This window comes from Squalius cephalus (genome assembly GCF_949319135.1).
Source record: "Squalius cephalus genome assembly, chromosome: 10".
Classification (NCBI taxonomy): Eukaryota; Metazoa; Chordata; class Actinopteri; order Cypriniformes; family Leuciscidae; genus Squalius; species Squalius cephalus.
Window position 1 is genome coordinate 3385921 of NC_137131.1, and position 16084 is coordinate 3402004.

At 35.2% G+C, this 16084-nt stretch overlaps 1 protein-coding gene across 2 annotated transcripts; it reads right to left on the minus strand.

The window, feature by feature from the left end:
* Positions 1-452: 452 nt before the first annotated feature.
* pkp1b (plakophilin 1b) lies at positions 453-15109 on the minus strand. Of its 2 annotated transcripts, none has more exons than XM_079883589.1 (13): positions 14816-15109; positions 13126-13223; positions 10757-11175; positions 10545-10686; positions 9371-9575; positions 8311-8479; positions 6819-6936; positions 5533-5709; positions 5181-5351; positions 4446-4599; positions 3618-3813; positions 2621-2705; positions 453-1185 (listed from the first exon to the last, which is right to left on the minus strand). In XM_079883589.1, exons 1-13 carry the CDS (start codon positions 14997-14999, stop codon positions 1111-1113), a joined length of 2193 nt encoding a protein of 730 aa, XP_079739715.1. In that variant the 5' UTR covers positions 15000-15109; the 3' UTR covers positions 453-1110. The 2 variants fall into 2 exon arrangements, with proteins under 2 accessions (XP_079739715.1, XP_079739714.1); XM_079883588.1 differs by having other exon boundaries at positions 13126-13238; positions 14816-15082.
* Positions 15110-16084: the final 975 nt, after the last annotated feature.

Here is a 16084-nt window from a genome sequence, read left to right on the forward strand (position 1 = left end):
CAATTAGGAGGACCAATAGTATAGGTGATCCACCCAGAAGTAAAACATCCTCCATTATACCTTTAATATGCTAATAATGACTCTTTTCAGTGTTAATTATATGCAAAGTGCCATGATGTGCTATCAGCCATAATGTATGATCTTTTTGTTGATTTAAAGTTAATGAATCATATACATAATGTGAAAGTAAGGATATAATTGAAATAAAAGCTGAAAAGGTGGCATGCATTTTCAGAGCATTGAAAGCACGAGCATAAATGGTTAACCAAATATTACCAGGAAGTAAAGATGTTAGAATAAATCAGTTTTTTTTAGACTAACAGCGTGAGCGTATGCTTTAGGATGTCCCAGTGTTAATTCTATTCTATTTGCCTTTCTTTTTGCATGGATGAAATTGTGATTCTGTAAAAGTAATAAATATTTAACAGTAAAGTGTGACAAAGAGACATGGTCCTGTTGAAAACTTTATTGAAACTTTGAAGTCAATGTGAACTGAAAAACACGACAAATGTATCCACACCCTTAACAGAACAACCACAGTATTTGTAATGATGAACAGACGTCAAAATGAGCCAAAGAGACGCCCTGATATATATTTATATTGGTATATATATATATACTGTATATAACTTGATGTATAAAATATAATTATATGACATAAGATATATTGAACTTGCACAACCTGTAACACTCTGATAAAATGTCTTTCAAAATCATTAGCATTTTAGAACATATTACAGACAAACAATGGAATATTTAACAATATAACAACTACCTAACTGAACGAAAATAATACAGACATGAAAACAATGTGTCAAAATGAAGACAAAACAACAGTTTTAGTCATTGCATTTGTCATGCATTGTTCTTAACAAAAAGCATCTACTGCCCCAAAAGAAATTAAAGCTAATTCTTACCATTTCTTCTGCAATACTTAAATGAAAATATGTATTTATTTACGCCATTGAAAGCAAGCAAGGCTATTTTCATGGCGAAAACAGAATAAACAACATAATTCATTCAATTAACAAAAAACTACATAAGACATTTCGGGTTCTTAAACGACATTAAAATGCAATGCAATAAAATGCAGTTTGTTTGTAAAGTGCCTCAGTCAACCACCTGGAGAGATTTGAAAGCTGCCGACGTTATGTCATTCACAAAGGACTTCTTATTCATGCCTTGCTGCAAGATAAACACACAAGCCAGGTTAGCTATTTTACTGTGAATATTACTAAACATTAACACAAATCAATATTAAAGGGGCTATATGTAGAATTCAGATCATGTTATTAGAGACACCAGTGGCCGTTAGGTGAACTGCAGCCAGCAACCGCTCGTGTTCACGTGAGTGCGCTTTCCTCTCAATAACAAATAAACACACAACAAAAATGAGAAAACAGCAGTTCAGAAAGCATCTGATCATAGCGATGTAGATATGTTAGCAGAAACTCTCCAATTCACACCACATGTCAACGGACACTGTTAAAATGTGCTTTATCTGACACATTTTTGATTGATGATTGATTGATTGATTGATAAAGTATATTTGAGACTCCAGACTAGACTATATAGATATGGCTGTGTTACACTATAGTAGACGATAATCCCTTTTCTTTGCATGACACATTGACATTACAGTACAGAATGGCTCTTTCTGCATTATCATGAACATCGTACAAGCATTTCACGAGTCAATGAACAGAAGAGAGGCTCTCCGAGGCGTAACCGTCACATGCTTTTGATTTTCCTGGCAAAAACATCCCGAGTCCTTCGCTTAAAATCTAGTCTACAGGTTTTCATAGAAAAGGTCTTGGTTTTTAAGTTTTGTTACAAGCTGTTCACACATTGGCAATAAAAAAATAAAAAAAATTAAAAATTAATACATGCAAATTCTTACATATAGCCCCTTTAAACACAAGTAAACATGACCTAACACCAGTATTTACCTATATACGCTTACATAAAGACTGACTTTACAGCTAGCATGACATATTTTTCTGGTCATCTAACACACACACACGCACACACACCCACCCACACACAAACACAAACAAAGCCGATCTTATCCGACTGCACGGTCGGTGTAGTGAGGTGTGGTTGGTTTCCACCCGTAAGCATTCTCACACACCTCACGTCTAGTTCTCCGTACCACACCCATCCAGTAATCTTCACCCGCCCCGACACAGACACTGAACTACACACTGACGCATAATATCCCATAACAGCCTCAGGAATGAGACATCTGATTCCATGCGCTTTGATAATTACATTGACTCACATTGACAAAATGTAACATTACTTTTCTTATATAAGCACGCCTAAAAATAAAGGTATTACAGCCTGATGCCATTGGAGAACCTTTTTAAGATCTATAATTCTTTAAAAACTTATATGATCAGATGATTTAATGACTCAAGCTAAAACACTGATCTGAAGGACCTCTTATGAAGCTTCAAGAACTGTTTACATCTCCAAAGAACAATATAGCAGCTCAAGAAACCTTGATAAAGGTTCTCAGCTGTAAAGAACCATTTTTGATTCTAAGTTCTTTTATTTGTTTTAGCAAATATTTTCTAGCAGATATTTTGGCAAATATGGCTTATGTTTGCAGTCTTACCTTTTTAAGAACACTCTGAAAGTTCTTTTCCGACCACAGACTGTGAAGAAGAACTCCTGCCGCAGTGCTGGACTTCGGCAGACCCCTGATGTATTACAATAAATCATAAATATTTGAAAAAATACATAGAAATATTTATCAAAATATTAATAATGTCATTATAAATTCTTATAATTTCTTTTTGACTATTTTTTTCCCTTTATTTTTTCTATTTTCTGCAGCTATTTTGGAACAATATGAATTAAAAAAAAAGTGCTACAAAAATACATTGAAAAAAGTGTGTGTATATATATATATATATATATATATATATATATATATATATATATATATATATATATATATATACATACACTTTTGGCCCATATGTTTTTTTTTTTTTTTGCTTTCTTAATGTATATCTGTATGTATATATAAATATATAGAGGTGAGATGCAAAAGCCTCTAGGTGCCATCTGAAATTTTCTTTTAAAATTTGCATTTTTATCAAGCTCGTATATTTAAGTTCAGTACTTTCACTTTAATGACAATGAATAGGTAATTTTCATTGCCATTAAAGTGAAATAACTGAACATAAATATACGAGCTTGATAAAAATGATCATTCTAGAAGAAAATTTCAGATGGCACTTAGAGGCTTTTGCATCTGAAGGCTTCATATATATATATATATATATATATATATATATATATATATACTTTTGGCCCATATGTTTTTTTTTTTGCTTAATTTATATCTGTATGTATATATATAAATATACACACACACTTTTGGCCCATATGTTTTTTTTTTGCTTAATTTATATCTGTATGTATATATATAAATATACACACACACTTTTGGCCCATATGTTTTTTTTTTGCTTAATTTATATCTGTATGTATATATATAAATATACACACACACTTTTGGCCCATATGTTTGATGAATGAATTCTAATTCATTCATCAAGACTTTGTTTACTAACAGAAGTGAACAGACCGGAGTGTGCACTCACAGATTGAGACTCATGTTGTTGAGGGAGTTGATCAAGCCGTTGTTCAGCAGACTCTTGCCGATGTCAGGATCGGCCTTCATCAGGGAGTGTGTGCTGTGAAGAGCGGTGGCCATGGTGCTGTCGTATTCGGGAGAGGAATCGCTCTGAGTGAGCCCTGAGTTCAGGAACCCGACCAGCTGCGGTAGAGTCTGACGGGCTGGACCAACAAAAAACATTCATCAGAACGACCGCGAAACATCAGAAACATCATGCTGACCGCAAACGGTCAAAAACAATCCCGGACTACAGAACATCAAACATTAACCGCGCAGAACAATGACTTGCACAATATAAACGGAGACAAAAACAGCAAAGCATTAGACTTTTAGAAATATACATGCTATATCTCAATATTTTGGTATCACAAATTGTTCAAAGGACTAATTTAATAATTTTAATAAGATAAAGTAAGTGTTTTAAGTTTTGTTTATGTAAATATATAAAATATATATTTTTATTGAATTTGCTATTTGCATTTCTATCACAATATCATGAATCTCAAGGAAACCCTTGTGCAAGATATTGACGTCACCAAAAAACAAACAGTACTTTAAGTTATAATAATATCTAACCTCAGTATTTGTTACTTTACTAATTACTAGAAGCATACAGGGCATGCCACAAAAACAGTTAATTTGATAAAAACATCAAAAATTGCAACGTTAATCCAATGCAATCAGAAGGGATGCAAAAACAGAGATTCTCACACACTTACAACCATGATGCAACAATAGCATCACAATGTTAAGCTGTCTTATATGAATGATGAATGACGGCACGTTAACTCACCCATGGTTTTGTTTGTACGTGTAGATCTGGACAGATTCCCGAGGAGAGCGATTGCGCTTTTCTGTAGCGCGGGATTGGACGACTGCAACAATGGACTGATGTACTTCAGACCGTTAAGCTTCTGAACGATTGTGTGACTCAACACATTTGATACCTGCAAAATAAGACATGGGGAAAACTGATTTATTCTACATAAAATAATTATAATGATGCTTAATATTTTAAATATTATTTAATTATAATAATTATCATAATACAATAAAATAAAAGTCCAACCCATGGATAGCAGCATGCAAAATCTTTTTAATTAAATTAAATTATGAAATAAATCAATAATAAAAATACAATTTTTATTTTAAATATAACACAATAAAATGATTTATCAGCATGCAAAAAATAAATTAAATGTAATTTAATTATGTTTAATATAAAAACATTATTGAATCATAATAATTGTCATAATCCCTGATTAAATTAAATTAAATTAAATTAAATTAAAACTATGCTTAATTAATATATATTTTTAAATATATCACAATACAAAAAAACTAAAAACTTGATTTTATTTGAGTCCAACCCATGAACAGGTACATAAAATAAAATAATAATAATAATAATAAAAGGCTTAATATATAAAACATTACTATTTAAATACATAAAATACAATAACATTTTCTCTGAATCCAACCGATGAACATGTGCACACTGAACCAGACAGACTGGTCATAGTCTTACTATGCTCTCATTGGCCGTGAGGTTCTGCAGCGCTCCACAGCTGGCCTCGAGAGTGGCGTCTCTTTCACTGGAGCTCAGCAGATTGAGGTACATCTGCAGGGCTTTAGAGTGGAAGAGCCAGCTGGTGCCTTTAGGATTGTTGTCCTCCATCACAGGATAGTCAAAGACGCTCTGCAACACAACAACACAAAGCCACTTTATAAAAACGAACATCCTTAATGCCATTCTTTTTGCACATTTACCATAGCAGTCTCATGGTATTCTTTGAAGTAGATGGCAGTCAAACTGTACTGTTGTAGCCTATATATGACAGTACCATGGTCATAAGTAAGCGTGGTGTGAAGGTACAAACCTCCTGCTGCAGTTTCTGGCTCTGGGAGCTGAAGCAGCCGATCGGACCCGCGTCTGAAGGACTGGAGCGATTGCGAGCGTGGCTGGCCAGCGCGTTTATTTTAGTGAAGAGAGACGGCATCTCGGTCTCCAGCTGGTAGGTCAGGTTGTGCAGAATACACACGCAGTTCTCCAAAGACTGGGTGCGACACAAGAACACAATAAAGAATATTATTATTGCATCATTTTCATAATTAAAAACAAATAAAGGGATGGTTCACTATGACATAGATGTCTCCTGCATTGTAACACGCTTTAATTTGTAGACTATACACTCAATCCATGTGACACTTATAATCCATAAACTATTTTTCTTAACAATTTTATTGTATCATTGTTATGCATGCAATTTTTGTGGCCTCATATTTAGCAGGGTTAGGTGAGCAGCTAAAATAAAGCTAACAGGAACCTGCCAAATACTGTGACTTTCTCAAATTTAATTGAATTTAACGTTTAACTCATTGTAATGCTAATAATATAATTTACATTTATGCCAAATGTATTCATAAATAAATAACTATTTATATAAATAAATAGATATTTACATAAATATATCATTTATATTTAAATTCTACGTAGCTGACATGCCATTGCATAAGCATTAAATGTGCAGCCAGATTTGTACGTATATGCAGACTTGTTCAGCTGGAAGTGAATGAAGTGAACTTGACAATGTGTGCTTTTGCAAATTGACAACAAACAGAAAGCAGGTGTTGAAACATGCTTGCGAGGTTCTGATCAAATCTGGTCGTCAATTAAGTGTGAGTAATGAAGAGGTTTTTTTAAAGCCCCAACAATAGAGTTTGGCTGTTGGAAATGCCTTGTGTCTGTACATGCTTTCCCTCGGGGAGTTTTAACGTTTTGGCACCACAACATAATAAAGTTTAAAAAAATAAATAAATAAACCATCAATGCCACACCAACATTCTCCACCCAGACTATGAAAACAACTTGACATCTCATGGCATCTTAAAACTCTTCACTGCACCATTACAGAGAAAACAGATCCCAATGACTTTTCCAATTTTAATCACACGTTGCAAAAGATATTTTGATTCGGACTGACTCTAAATGAATAATTCACACTAGAAAGCTGAAGTTTGAGCAACTGATTGATCAATTTGCTCACAAATCAGGCTTGTGATGTCCATGACTTTGCAAGGCCTGTAAAACACAATTCCCTGATATTTCCAGGTTTTCCATGACCTGTTTCCGTTCAGCAGCTCATAGAAATCAGCAATGATTTACCTGGTTATCTGACATCCCTGCATTAACGCAGTTCTCCGTGTAGCGCATGAGCGAGTCGATAAGACCTTTGCAGTTGCGCATGGCTTGTCGGTTTGCCAGTTTGGAGGAGCTTAGGTTGCTGTCGACAAACAGAGAAACAGTCACATTGTGTTTTTAGCACTGGGCTTCACAAAAGCAAGAAACAAACTTAGGACGGAACTGAATTAAAATGTTTATACGCTATTTTGATCATCTGAGCCAATAAAAATGAGCTAACTTCCCTGCCACTTTTATGGCCCACTCACACTGCAATGCAAATACTCAGTATGTCAATATTGTGCAGCTGATCCACAGAACCGCCCACTCACACAGAAGGGGACTTATGATTGACATGTGAAGTGACCAATAGCAGGCTGTTTTGGTTTATGTGCTGTTTAAGGTTATACAGTGGTTATACAGAATTTCTGATGGCCTAAAGTCACAAAAAGACAAATGTTTTACCGTGAAAAAGCAGAGTATTTGCTTGTGAATATCAAGTTTAATTAGTGCCTTGAACAAAACAGCTCAAAAATGAGAATTACCACAGGTGGATATAGTAAATACTTGAACTAATAGATCTCAGCATACTACATTAAGACACATTTTTTTGTATTACATATGCTTAAATATTCAAAGAATTCATTATCTAATTAAATATGCGCTCATTTGCATACATTTTCAGAAGAGAAAGCTGAACATTGGATGAAGTTAAGTTTCATTTTGATGACATACTGTATCAAAGTTAAAGGTTTTTGGATCTCTTTCTATCACTCCATAAATCAAACAATGCTGTCAACAGCCAGAAAAAAAATCAATTTTTACCATGTTTTTAGGAATAAAATGTCATATAAATCAGGCAGATGATATATGAACGAACCTCTCAGTAAAAACCTTCAGAATATAAAAAGGCAAAAACTGTAAAGTTTGGAGTATGCAAGTGACACTGAAGAAACATTAAATAGATGTAGTGTAATTGAAATCTACAAGTGTAGATAAAGTGAATTAAACTATGATGTTTTCTTTCCACTATTCTGAAAGTAGACATGTTATGGAAGCAAAATGAAAATGCATGAAAAAACAAAGCTTTCTCCTGTAGTGTCTCGCCTTAATACCAGCAACAGGACAAACGATCATCCTCAAAAGCGCTCGTAGTTTTAACGTTTCCGCAAAAAAAAAAAAGACGTGCAGCCAAAAGTTCAATAAAGCCAGGTGGTCAGTTCACAGCTTGCCAAATCCAGAAATTGATTTACAGTTTTGTTCAAACAGTAGGTCGTCTGTGGGTGTGCCAAGGCTAATGTAAACCCAGATGAAATATTTGAACAGCTTACTGGTGAGAATATAACCTGAGTAATAAGGAGCGTCAGGTACTGGCTCTAACAACAATAGTAGTATTATGAGTGGAGCCAGTGCTGACGTTTCCCTTGTTTACAGCGCATACAGCAGTCAGAACACAATCCAGTGCGTGTGATGTTACCGTAGGCATCCCGTGGCATTGCAGAAGACCTCCGGTGCCAGGCTTGTGTTGGCATTGTCGTCCGTGCTGGCTGAAAACGGCTCGATGACCTTCTCAGTGAGCGCGGGCAGAGCCGTGCGGAGCAGATCCGGCTTCAGGTTATCAGCGGAGGAGAGGTTCCACAGGAGACCTGGACAACAAACACACAGATCAGTTTGAGAAGAACACAATCCAGTCTTATTTATACAGCACATTTCATACAATGGCAAGTCAAAGTGCTTTATATAATAATAAAAGAATCATAAAATAATCACAGTAGATGCATAAGAAACAAAAAATAACAATAAAAGCAAATCATTTTAAAAAGACTGTACTAGTAATCTAGGCTTTAGCGTAGGTGATCTAGTTCATTTCTGCATTTACTAATGCATTTTTAGCTTTTCAGATCGTAGAAGTTAGCATTAGTCTTCTGAACAAACATTAATTGACAACAAACAATCCTATATTTATGAATTAACATATTTATGAGATTGTTTAATGTTTTCGAAAGAAGTCTATTATGCTCACCAAGACTGTATTTATTTGATCAAAAAATGGTAATATATTTTAAGTTTTCTATGGTAATATATTTTCAAATGTAATTTATTCCTGTGATGTCAAAGCTGAATTTTCAGCGGGATAACATTAAATTAGTTTTGCTTTAAACAAAAGCTGAATATAAACTACTTATGCACCATTAAAACCCTCTGATAAAAACCCTCATACAAAATGATACTATAATCATTTGAATATTTTAAGTAGAGAGCAAACATAATCTTGTCTACTATTCTGTCAAGTGCTTTAAATGGCTATGTTGACATATTCAACGTGTGTGTGAGAGTGCGTGTGTGTGTGTGTGCGTGAGTGAGTGTGTGTGTGTGTGTGTGTGTACAGCTTTGGCTGTACATTTTGAGGGACAAAAAATGTCCTCACTTACCTAGTGAAATATTATGATCACCTTTTTACTGGTCCTCACTAATATAGTGAAACAAACGTGTGTGTGTGTGACATGAACATGACGCTAACAGGCACACTGAGTCACCTGTCAGGTGTTTCTGTGTCTCAGAGTTGGTATCGCTGAGCATCTGCACGGCCTGTGTGATTCCTCCACAGCGCTGCACTTCCTCTTTATTGGGCTGGTTCTTGAAGACCACGTTTCGCAGGGCAGCGGCCACCGTCTCCTGGATCTGAGGACTGGAGCTGCTCAACAGGTTGACCAGCGGAGGAATGCCCTTCAGGGCCAGCACCTGTGACACCATAAACCTGACCGTCAGACCAAACCAAACTATGGTGATATCATAGTACAGTGATGGTATCAGATGCAGTGTTGTCACACAAGTAACTCAAGCTCAGTCTAAACTTTCGGTCCTTCAAATAAAGCTGAAATAAAATAAAATATAATTATTTAAACTAAAACAAACTAAATAATGAAAATAAAAGCTAATTCAAAATATTAATAAACACTAAAATAGTATATAAATAATATTAAAATAACGCTAATTACAGTATAAACTATGGTGATATTATACTTTGATGTAAAACAATGTATGCTCTATAGTATTTCAAAGAATACCATGGTATTGATAATACATCATGTTGTGTGGACAGGTACCATGGTATTCTTTGAAATACTATAGAGCATACATTGTTTTACATCAAAGTATAATATCACCATAGTTTATACTGTAATTAGCGTTATTTTAATATTTTAATATACCATCAGACAGTGATACGATGGTACATTCAGTGAGTACAAATATGTATAATATTAAATACTACGGTATTAACATGATACTACCATTATGCTATCAGAAGGTACTTTAATTTATCCATTCAGTACTATGGTATATAATTAAAATACTACAGTACTGACATGGTAGATGGTACTCTAATATATGTAAAGTAATACCATGTTAATAGTATACCATGGTAAATGTCAAAAAAAGACATTTATATGGTGCATGTCTAAAAAACATGGTAATTCTTTGGTACCTTTTGGTGTTTTGGCACTTTTTTTTGTCAATTCACAGATATTTTTCCAAGGTATTATCATGAAAAATATACTTTGAAAACATGATGTCATTCAGTATGGTATTTAAATGAAGGTACTCTAACATATTTAAAGGTAATACCATGTTAATTGTCCTAAAAACATATTATTTCTATTGTATACATTAAAAAAGCATGGTAAAAGCATGGTGGTTTGTGGTGGAGACCTCTTGCTTGGCCTTGTCGTCGGTGAAGGTGCTGTGCTGGATGTAAGCGGCTCCGCACTGCTGGTAGTTCTCATCCGGGCTGAACAGATAGTCAACCGCCTCTCGCATCGTCAAGTCGGCCAGAAGCTTCTCTGTGTTCATCCTGCCGACGTATGTGAGTGTGAGACCAGTCATAAATCACCACATCATAACCAAAACACTACAAAACTCACCCAGAGATATCCTTGGCTTGTCCACTCCTGATCACAGAGGTCCTGGACTCTCCGTTGGACTGCATGGAGGACGGGCGTCTGCTGACGCCCTGAAAGGAGCCGATCTGATTGCTGTTGGTCCCTCTGCCGACAGTGCCGGCACTCTTCTCCATCCAGAAGGTCTTTCTGGCGGTTTGACTGCGCTGAGTAGTTCCTCCTCCTCCTACACCGTTCGTCACGGGTAGGAAGCCCAGGTCCGGGGCGCTGCGAGTGGCTTTACGGCTGGACAGCTGGTTATTGGCCAGCGACACGATCGGGAGGGTGCCAGTAGGGGAGAACAAGGGCCGATCTATCCTGCTGGCGTTACCCGTGGTCACCCGTTGACCGCTGAAACTGCGGGAGTTGGTGGACTTGCGCACAAAGTTCGCCTTTTGCATATTCTGGACATGGAAACAATGGTTTTAAAGTCAGTACTTCACTCACATTGTCAAGGCGATATCATCATTTCTCATTAAGCATTTAAATGCAAGAACAAAAAAAATGCAAAAATAAATCATGCTAAAAAATTACATGCAAAAGAAAATACATTTTAATATTTAATTAAATGCAAAATAGAGCATTTTAACTAGTGCTATCAAACTGTACAAGTATACTTTACTATACGTTTTAAAGTCAATTCTGATATTATCTATAATTAAACATTTAAACGCAAACAAATGAATGCAAAGAAATTACATGCAAAAATGCACATTTATGATTAAATGCAAAATAGAGCATTTAACTAGTGTGATCAGACTGCATGCTATATAGTATACTTTAGTACTCATTTTATAATTATACACTAAAAACGATTCTGAAATCAACATTTTAAAGGAATAGTTCACCCAGTCATCATTTACTCACCCTCAAGTTGTTCTGAACCTGCATGAGTTTCTCTCTTCTGCTGAACATAAAATACGATATTTTGAAGAACGTCCATAGTATGAAAAAAATACAATGGAAATGAACAGGGCCTGGAACTGTTTGGTTACCGCATTATTCAAAGTATCTTCTTTTGTGTTCAGCAGGAGAAAGAAATTCATACAGGTTTGGTTCAGAGTGAGCAAATGATGACAGAATGTTCATTTTTGAGTAAACTATCCCTTTAAATGAATCCATGCACAGTTGTGTCTGAACAAGAGTGTTGGCTGGAAGTGTTACTATGGGCACATCCATACGGATTAAAATGCAACCAAAGTAGTTCTACGTCTATGAGGCTACAGTGTGCCGTTTACAAGAAAACAACTGATTCATTTGTATAGGAGTGTATGTTCGATCGTGTATAATTCAAACCACAACACTGTTTTACATCTTTTCCCACCGTCACCTTTGGCTTGCTTACAGTTCACATAATATTCAGCAATATTATTGATTTGACTGCACTGACAGTATCAGATGAGAACTGAACTGAGCTAGATGATGCTGATTTCTCCAGAACTGGATTGAACTCATTTCATAATTGATGATGAAATTTAAACGGCTAATGAAACTGAATCAACACTGAAGTGACTTCAGCTGAACAATGACACTAATGTGTTTTCAGAGCTTCTTTACAGCAGAACTGAACTCTCTTTGCATCAGTGATCATTACTTTCCTGCTTATTACAGTAAACAATCTGTATTGTATAAAGCGCTATAGAAATATTGGTGACGACTTTTGCGGGACGTCAAAACAGGGATTTATGCAAGTAAAAACAACATCAAAAATGAAGCGACACAACACGGCTGGATTACACGCTCCATTAAAGTCAAACAAGACATTTAAAACACTGACAGAATTAAGATTCCTGTGGATACACCCAAAATGTAAAGAAAAGTTGGCAGAATACTCAGAAACCAGGCTGTTTGGTAACACAACACTGGGATGAGTCAGAAAAGGGAAGGAGAGGAGTGGTTTCATGTAGCTTTTTCCCGTTTTTTTTTTTTTTTTTTTTTCTGGCATAACTCTAATTAGAAAAAAGTGAACTAGGTTAGTGTCAGTAGCAGGTCTAAAGTTTTTAATGCAAGTAGACAATGAATGTATTGGACTCAACAGACACATTGATGGATTGTTTTTTCCATTCTCAAGTCTTGTTATTTTGTAAAAAAAATAGCAGGAAAATATATGCGTAACCAGGTTATTAGTTACAAGCTAAAGACTGTTTGGCATTCCACAAGTATCTATTGTTATCTTGAATAGATGACTCAAAGAGAAGCGTTTAACCTGGTGATTAATGAAATGTGTTTTACACACCCAACTGTGGGAAAATTAGAAGTGCATTAATAAAATACAAAGATGTGTAAGCGAACACGTGCATGAAGAATGCATCCAGAACAATGAAATGATTGATCAATACTCGAGATGATTTTACCCCATTCGTCATGGTTCCTCCTCTGATGAACGAGGCTCCGCTGAGAGGAGAGCCAGGAGTAAACTTGAAGTCGTGAAACACACTGTCACTTTCAGGGCCTGCAAATGAAGAAACTGTTTTTAGGTTAACAAGGTGATAGAATTCTTATCAAAAAATAATTAAATTAAATTAATTAAACAGTATTAACCTATAACTAATGTATTATAGTAAGGTACATATTTTACAGAGCGTTCAACATGAGAGATCACATTTTCACTTATTTTCAAGAACTTATTTAATTTGCCTGAATGAAACAAATTGGATTATACAATTAAAGTGATTTTTTAAAAAAGAAGAAATAAAATCATGCACATTTTCAGTTGTACAGTAGCCTATTGGATTGTCTATTGAACATATAAATAGATATATAGAGTTTATAATACAAATTTAACAGACAATTTGATTTAGTTTGCGTAATGTTCTCCAGGCCAGGGATGAAAATCAATAGACCAGATTTTAAAGTCCAGTATGCAAATTTACTACCCGTAAACAAATTCTGAGGAGCTGTTCACCTAGAGGCTATTTATGGTGGGAAAACAGCTTTAGAAAACACTAAAATAGGGGATATTTTACATTGCCTGTCTTGAAAGCCCGCCGACAAATATTACTTTCAAAGTTTTGGCCATGGAAACATTACTATGGTACACCATCTAAAACAAAAAAATCCTTTCCTCTAAGAATATACCATGCCGCTACCATGTCACTTTTTTGTGACCGTTCTGATAAAAAGTGCCATAAAATATCAGACAAAAATGTGACAGAAAAAAACTATGGTAATAAAAACCTTTTTGCCCCAAGGAAGGTGCCTTGAATGTCTTATTGAGCAAAGACCTCAGATATACACTATAAAATACATATATAAATCCACATACGGTATAAATGGGTCTTTATAGCTGAATATACAGTATAAACATTTACTGAGGGAAATGTTTCCAATCAAGTTGAACATGTAAAGAACAGAAAGGTTTAGGATTGCAGATCTGAGCAACTCCAAATGAATCATTTCACTTTTACGTTGCACTAATAGGCCTGGATGTCGAATACAATGTGGGTTGCACATTATTTTACAGTACGTGTCCTGCACTTACGTGTACATACAGTGCATTTACCTAAGAAAGAACTGGTTAATACAAGGAAACTACATGGGTTAAATTGATAGTTCACAGTTTTTTATTTTTTTTTATTTTTAAGAATGTTTAATTTCTGGTCCCCATTGACTTCCATAGTATTTTTTCGACTATGGAAGTCGATGGCTATCGTCAACTGTTTGATTTACAAGAATTCTTCAAAATATCTTCTTTTGAGTTCAACAGAAGAAAGAAACTCAAACAGGTGAGTAAATGATGACAGAATTTTCATTTTTGGGTGAACTATCCCTTTAAGGTTAGGTTCAGGGTTAGTAGCCTATTGGCTACCTAGTTATTATCCAGTTATTATTGTAATACAAAATATGTGCGTTGGGGAACAAGACTGTAAAATAAAGTGCAACCAAAATGTGTCTTTGTTCTGATCTATGTTAATACCATGGAAGTTTAGTAGGCTACATGGACTCTTTAACTAAATAACCAAACTATCAATTTACACTTTAAAAAAGTTTGACTCCGAATAAAACCCGTCTGGCATTAGACATGTAGTGGAGAAATGTACTCACTGGTGGGTGAGCCGAGCCCGGACACACTCTTGCTGCTGTATTTGGACTTGCTCCTCTTGATAGTGTGCACCTGGTCCAGGACTCTCTGTTGCGCGGATCTCAGCTCGCGGTCGGACGGGAGCGCGAGCGACGTGTCCTCCACATCTCCAATCGAAAGAGCCGATTTTAAAGGTTCGGGCATCATGTTGTCTTTTGCCTCTCCTCCAGAGACAGGTGAGGTCCAATTCGTAAAGGTCCAACTATCTGCTCCGTCTGGCTGCCGTGTGAGTGTGTGTTTGATTCAGGGTTTGACTCACAGAGAGATTGAACTGGACCTGCCCTTATTCACGCCCATATGACGCCCAAAATCCCATTCCACACCTTTTCTGCTCCTCTCACTGATTATGATTCCAAGAAAACCCTTTAATGATAGAATAAACTGTCACTTTTAATAAGGATAATAGATGTGCTTTAAAAGCGTTTGATTTTTAATATAACATTGTCTAAAGGGCGTTGTAAGGCACGGCGCGCAGGGTGTATTTATTCACAAAACAGATTTTTTTGTATTGCTTTTCAACTTGTTTTAGGCTTTAATACACTACATAATTATATTTAAATACTACATAAAAATATCGGACGAGACGATTTCCAATTTAAAGCATTTTTTTAAAATTAGTACACACTTCCGCTAGAAAATCTAGTCCCTTTGTAAACAATAATAGAACGACTGGGTGCTTTAAATAATATACAGTAACCAACAATATTGTATTTAGCATCCAGGACCAAACTATTTCTATAAAAATAATAAAATCAAATTGTTATATAAAATAAATTGGTAACACTTTACAATGAAGTCTCATTTGTTAACATGAGTTAATATATTAACTAACATGAACTAATAATGAACAATACATTTGTAACAGTATTTATTAAACTTTGTTAATGTTAGTTAATACAAATCCAACTGTTTATTAGTTCATGTTAGTTCACAGTACACTAATGTTAACAAATTCAACTTTTGATTTTAATAATGTATCAGTAAATGTTGAAAATAACATTGACTGAGATTAATAAAGTAGTAAACAATACATATATTGTTACATATGTGTTACATATATTTGCTGCACAGGCTAAATCAAGGGAAATACAAAATATGCATTTATTGTGAAGTAAATATGACCATAAAAAAGGATGTTGCGTCTTCAATTAGCTTAAGTTGATATAATTTCTCACATTTTTCTCTGTACTGAAGCCTGACCCATCTGTCGCAGACAGTTCATATAGTAAAAG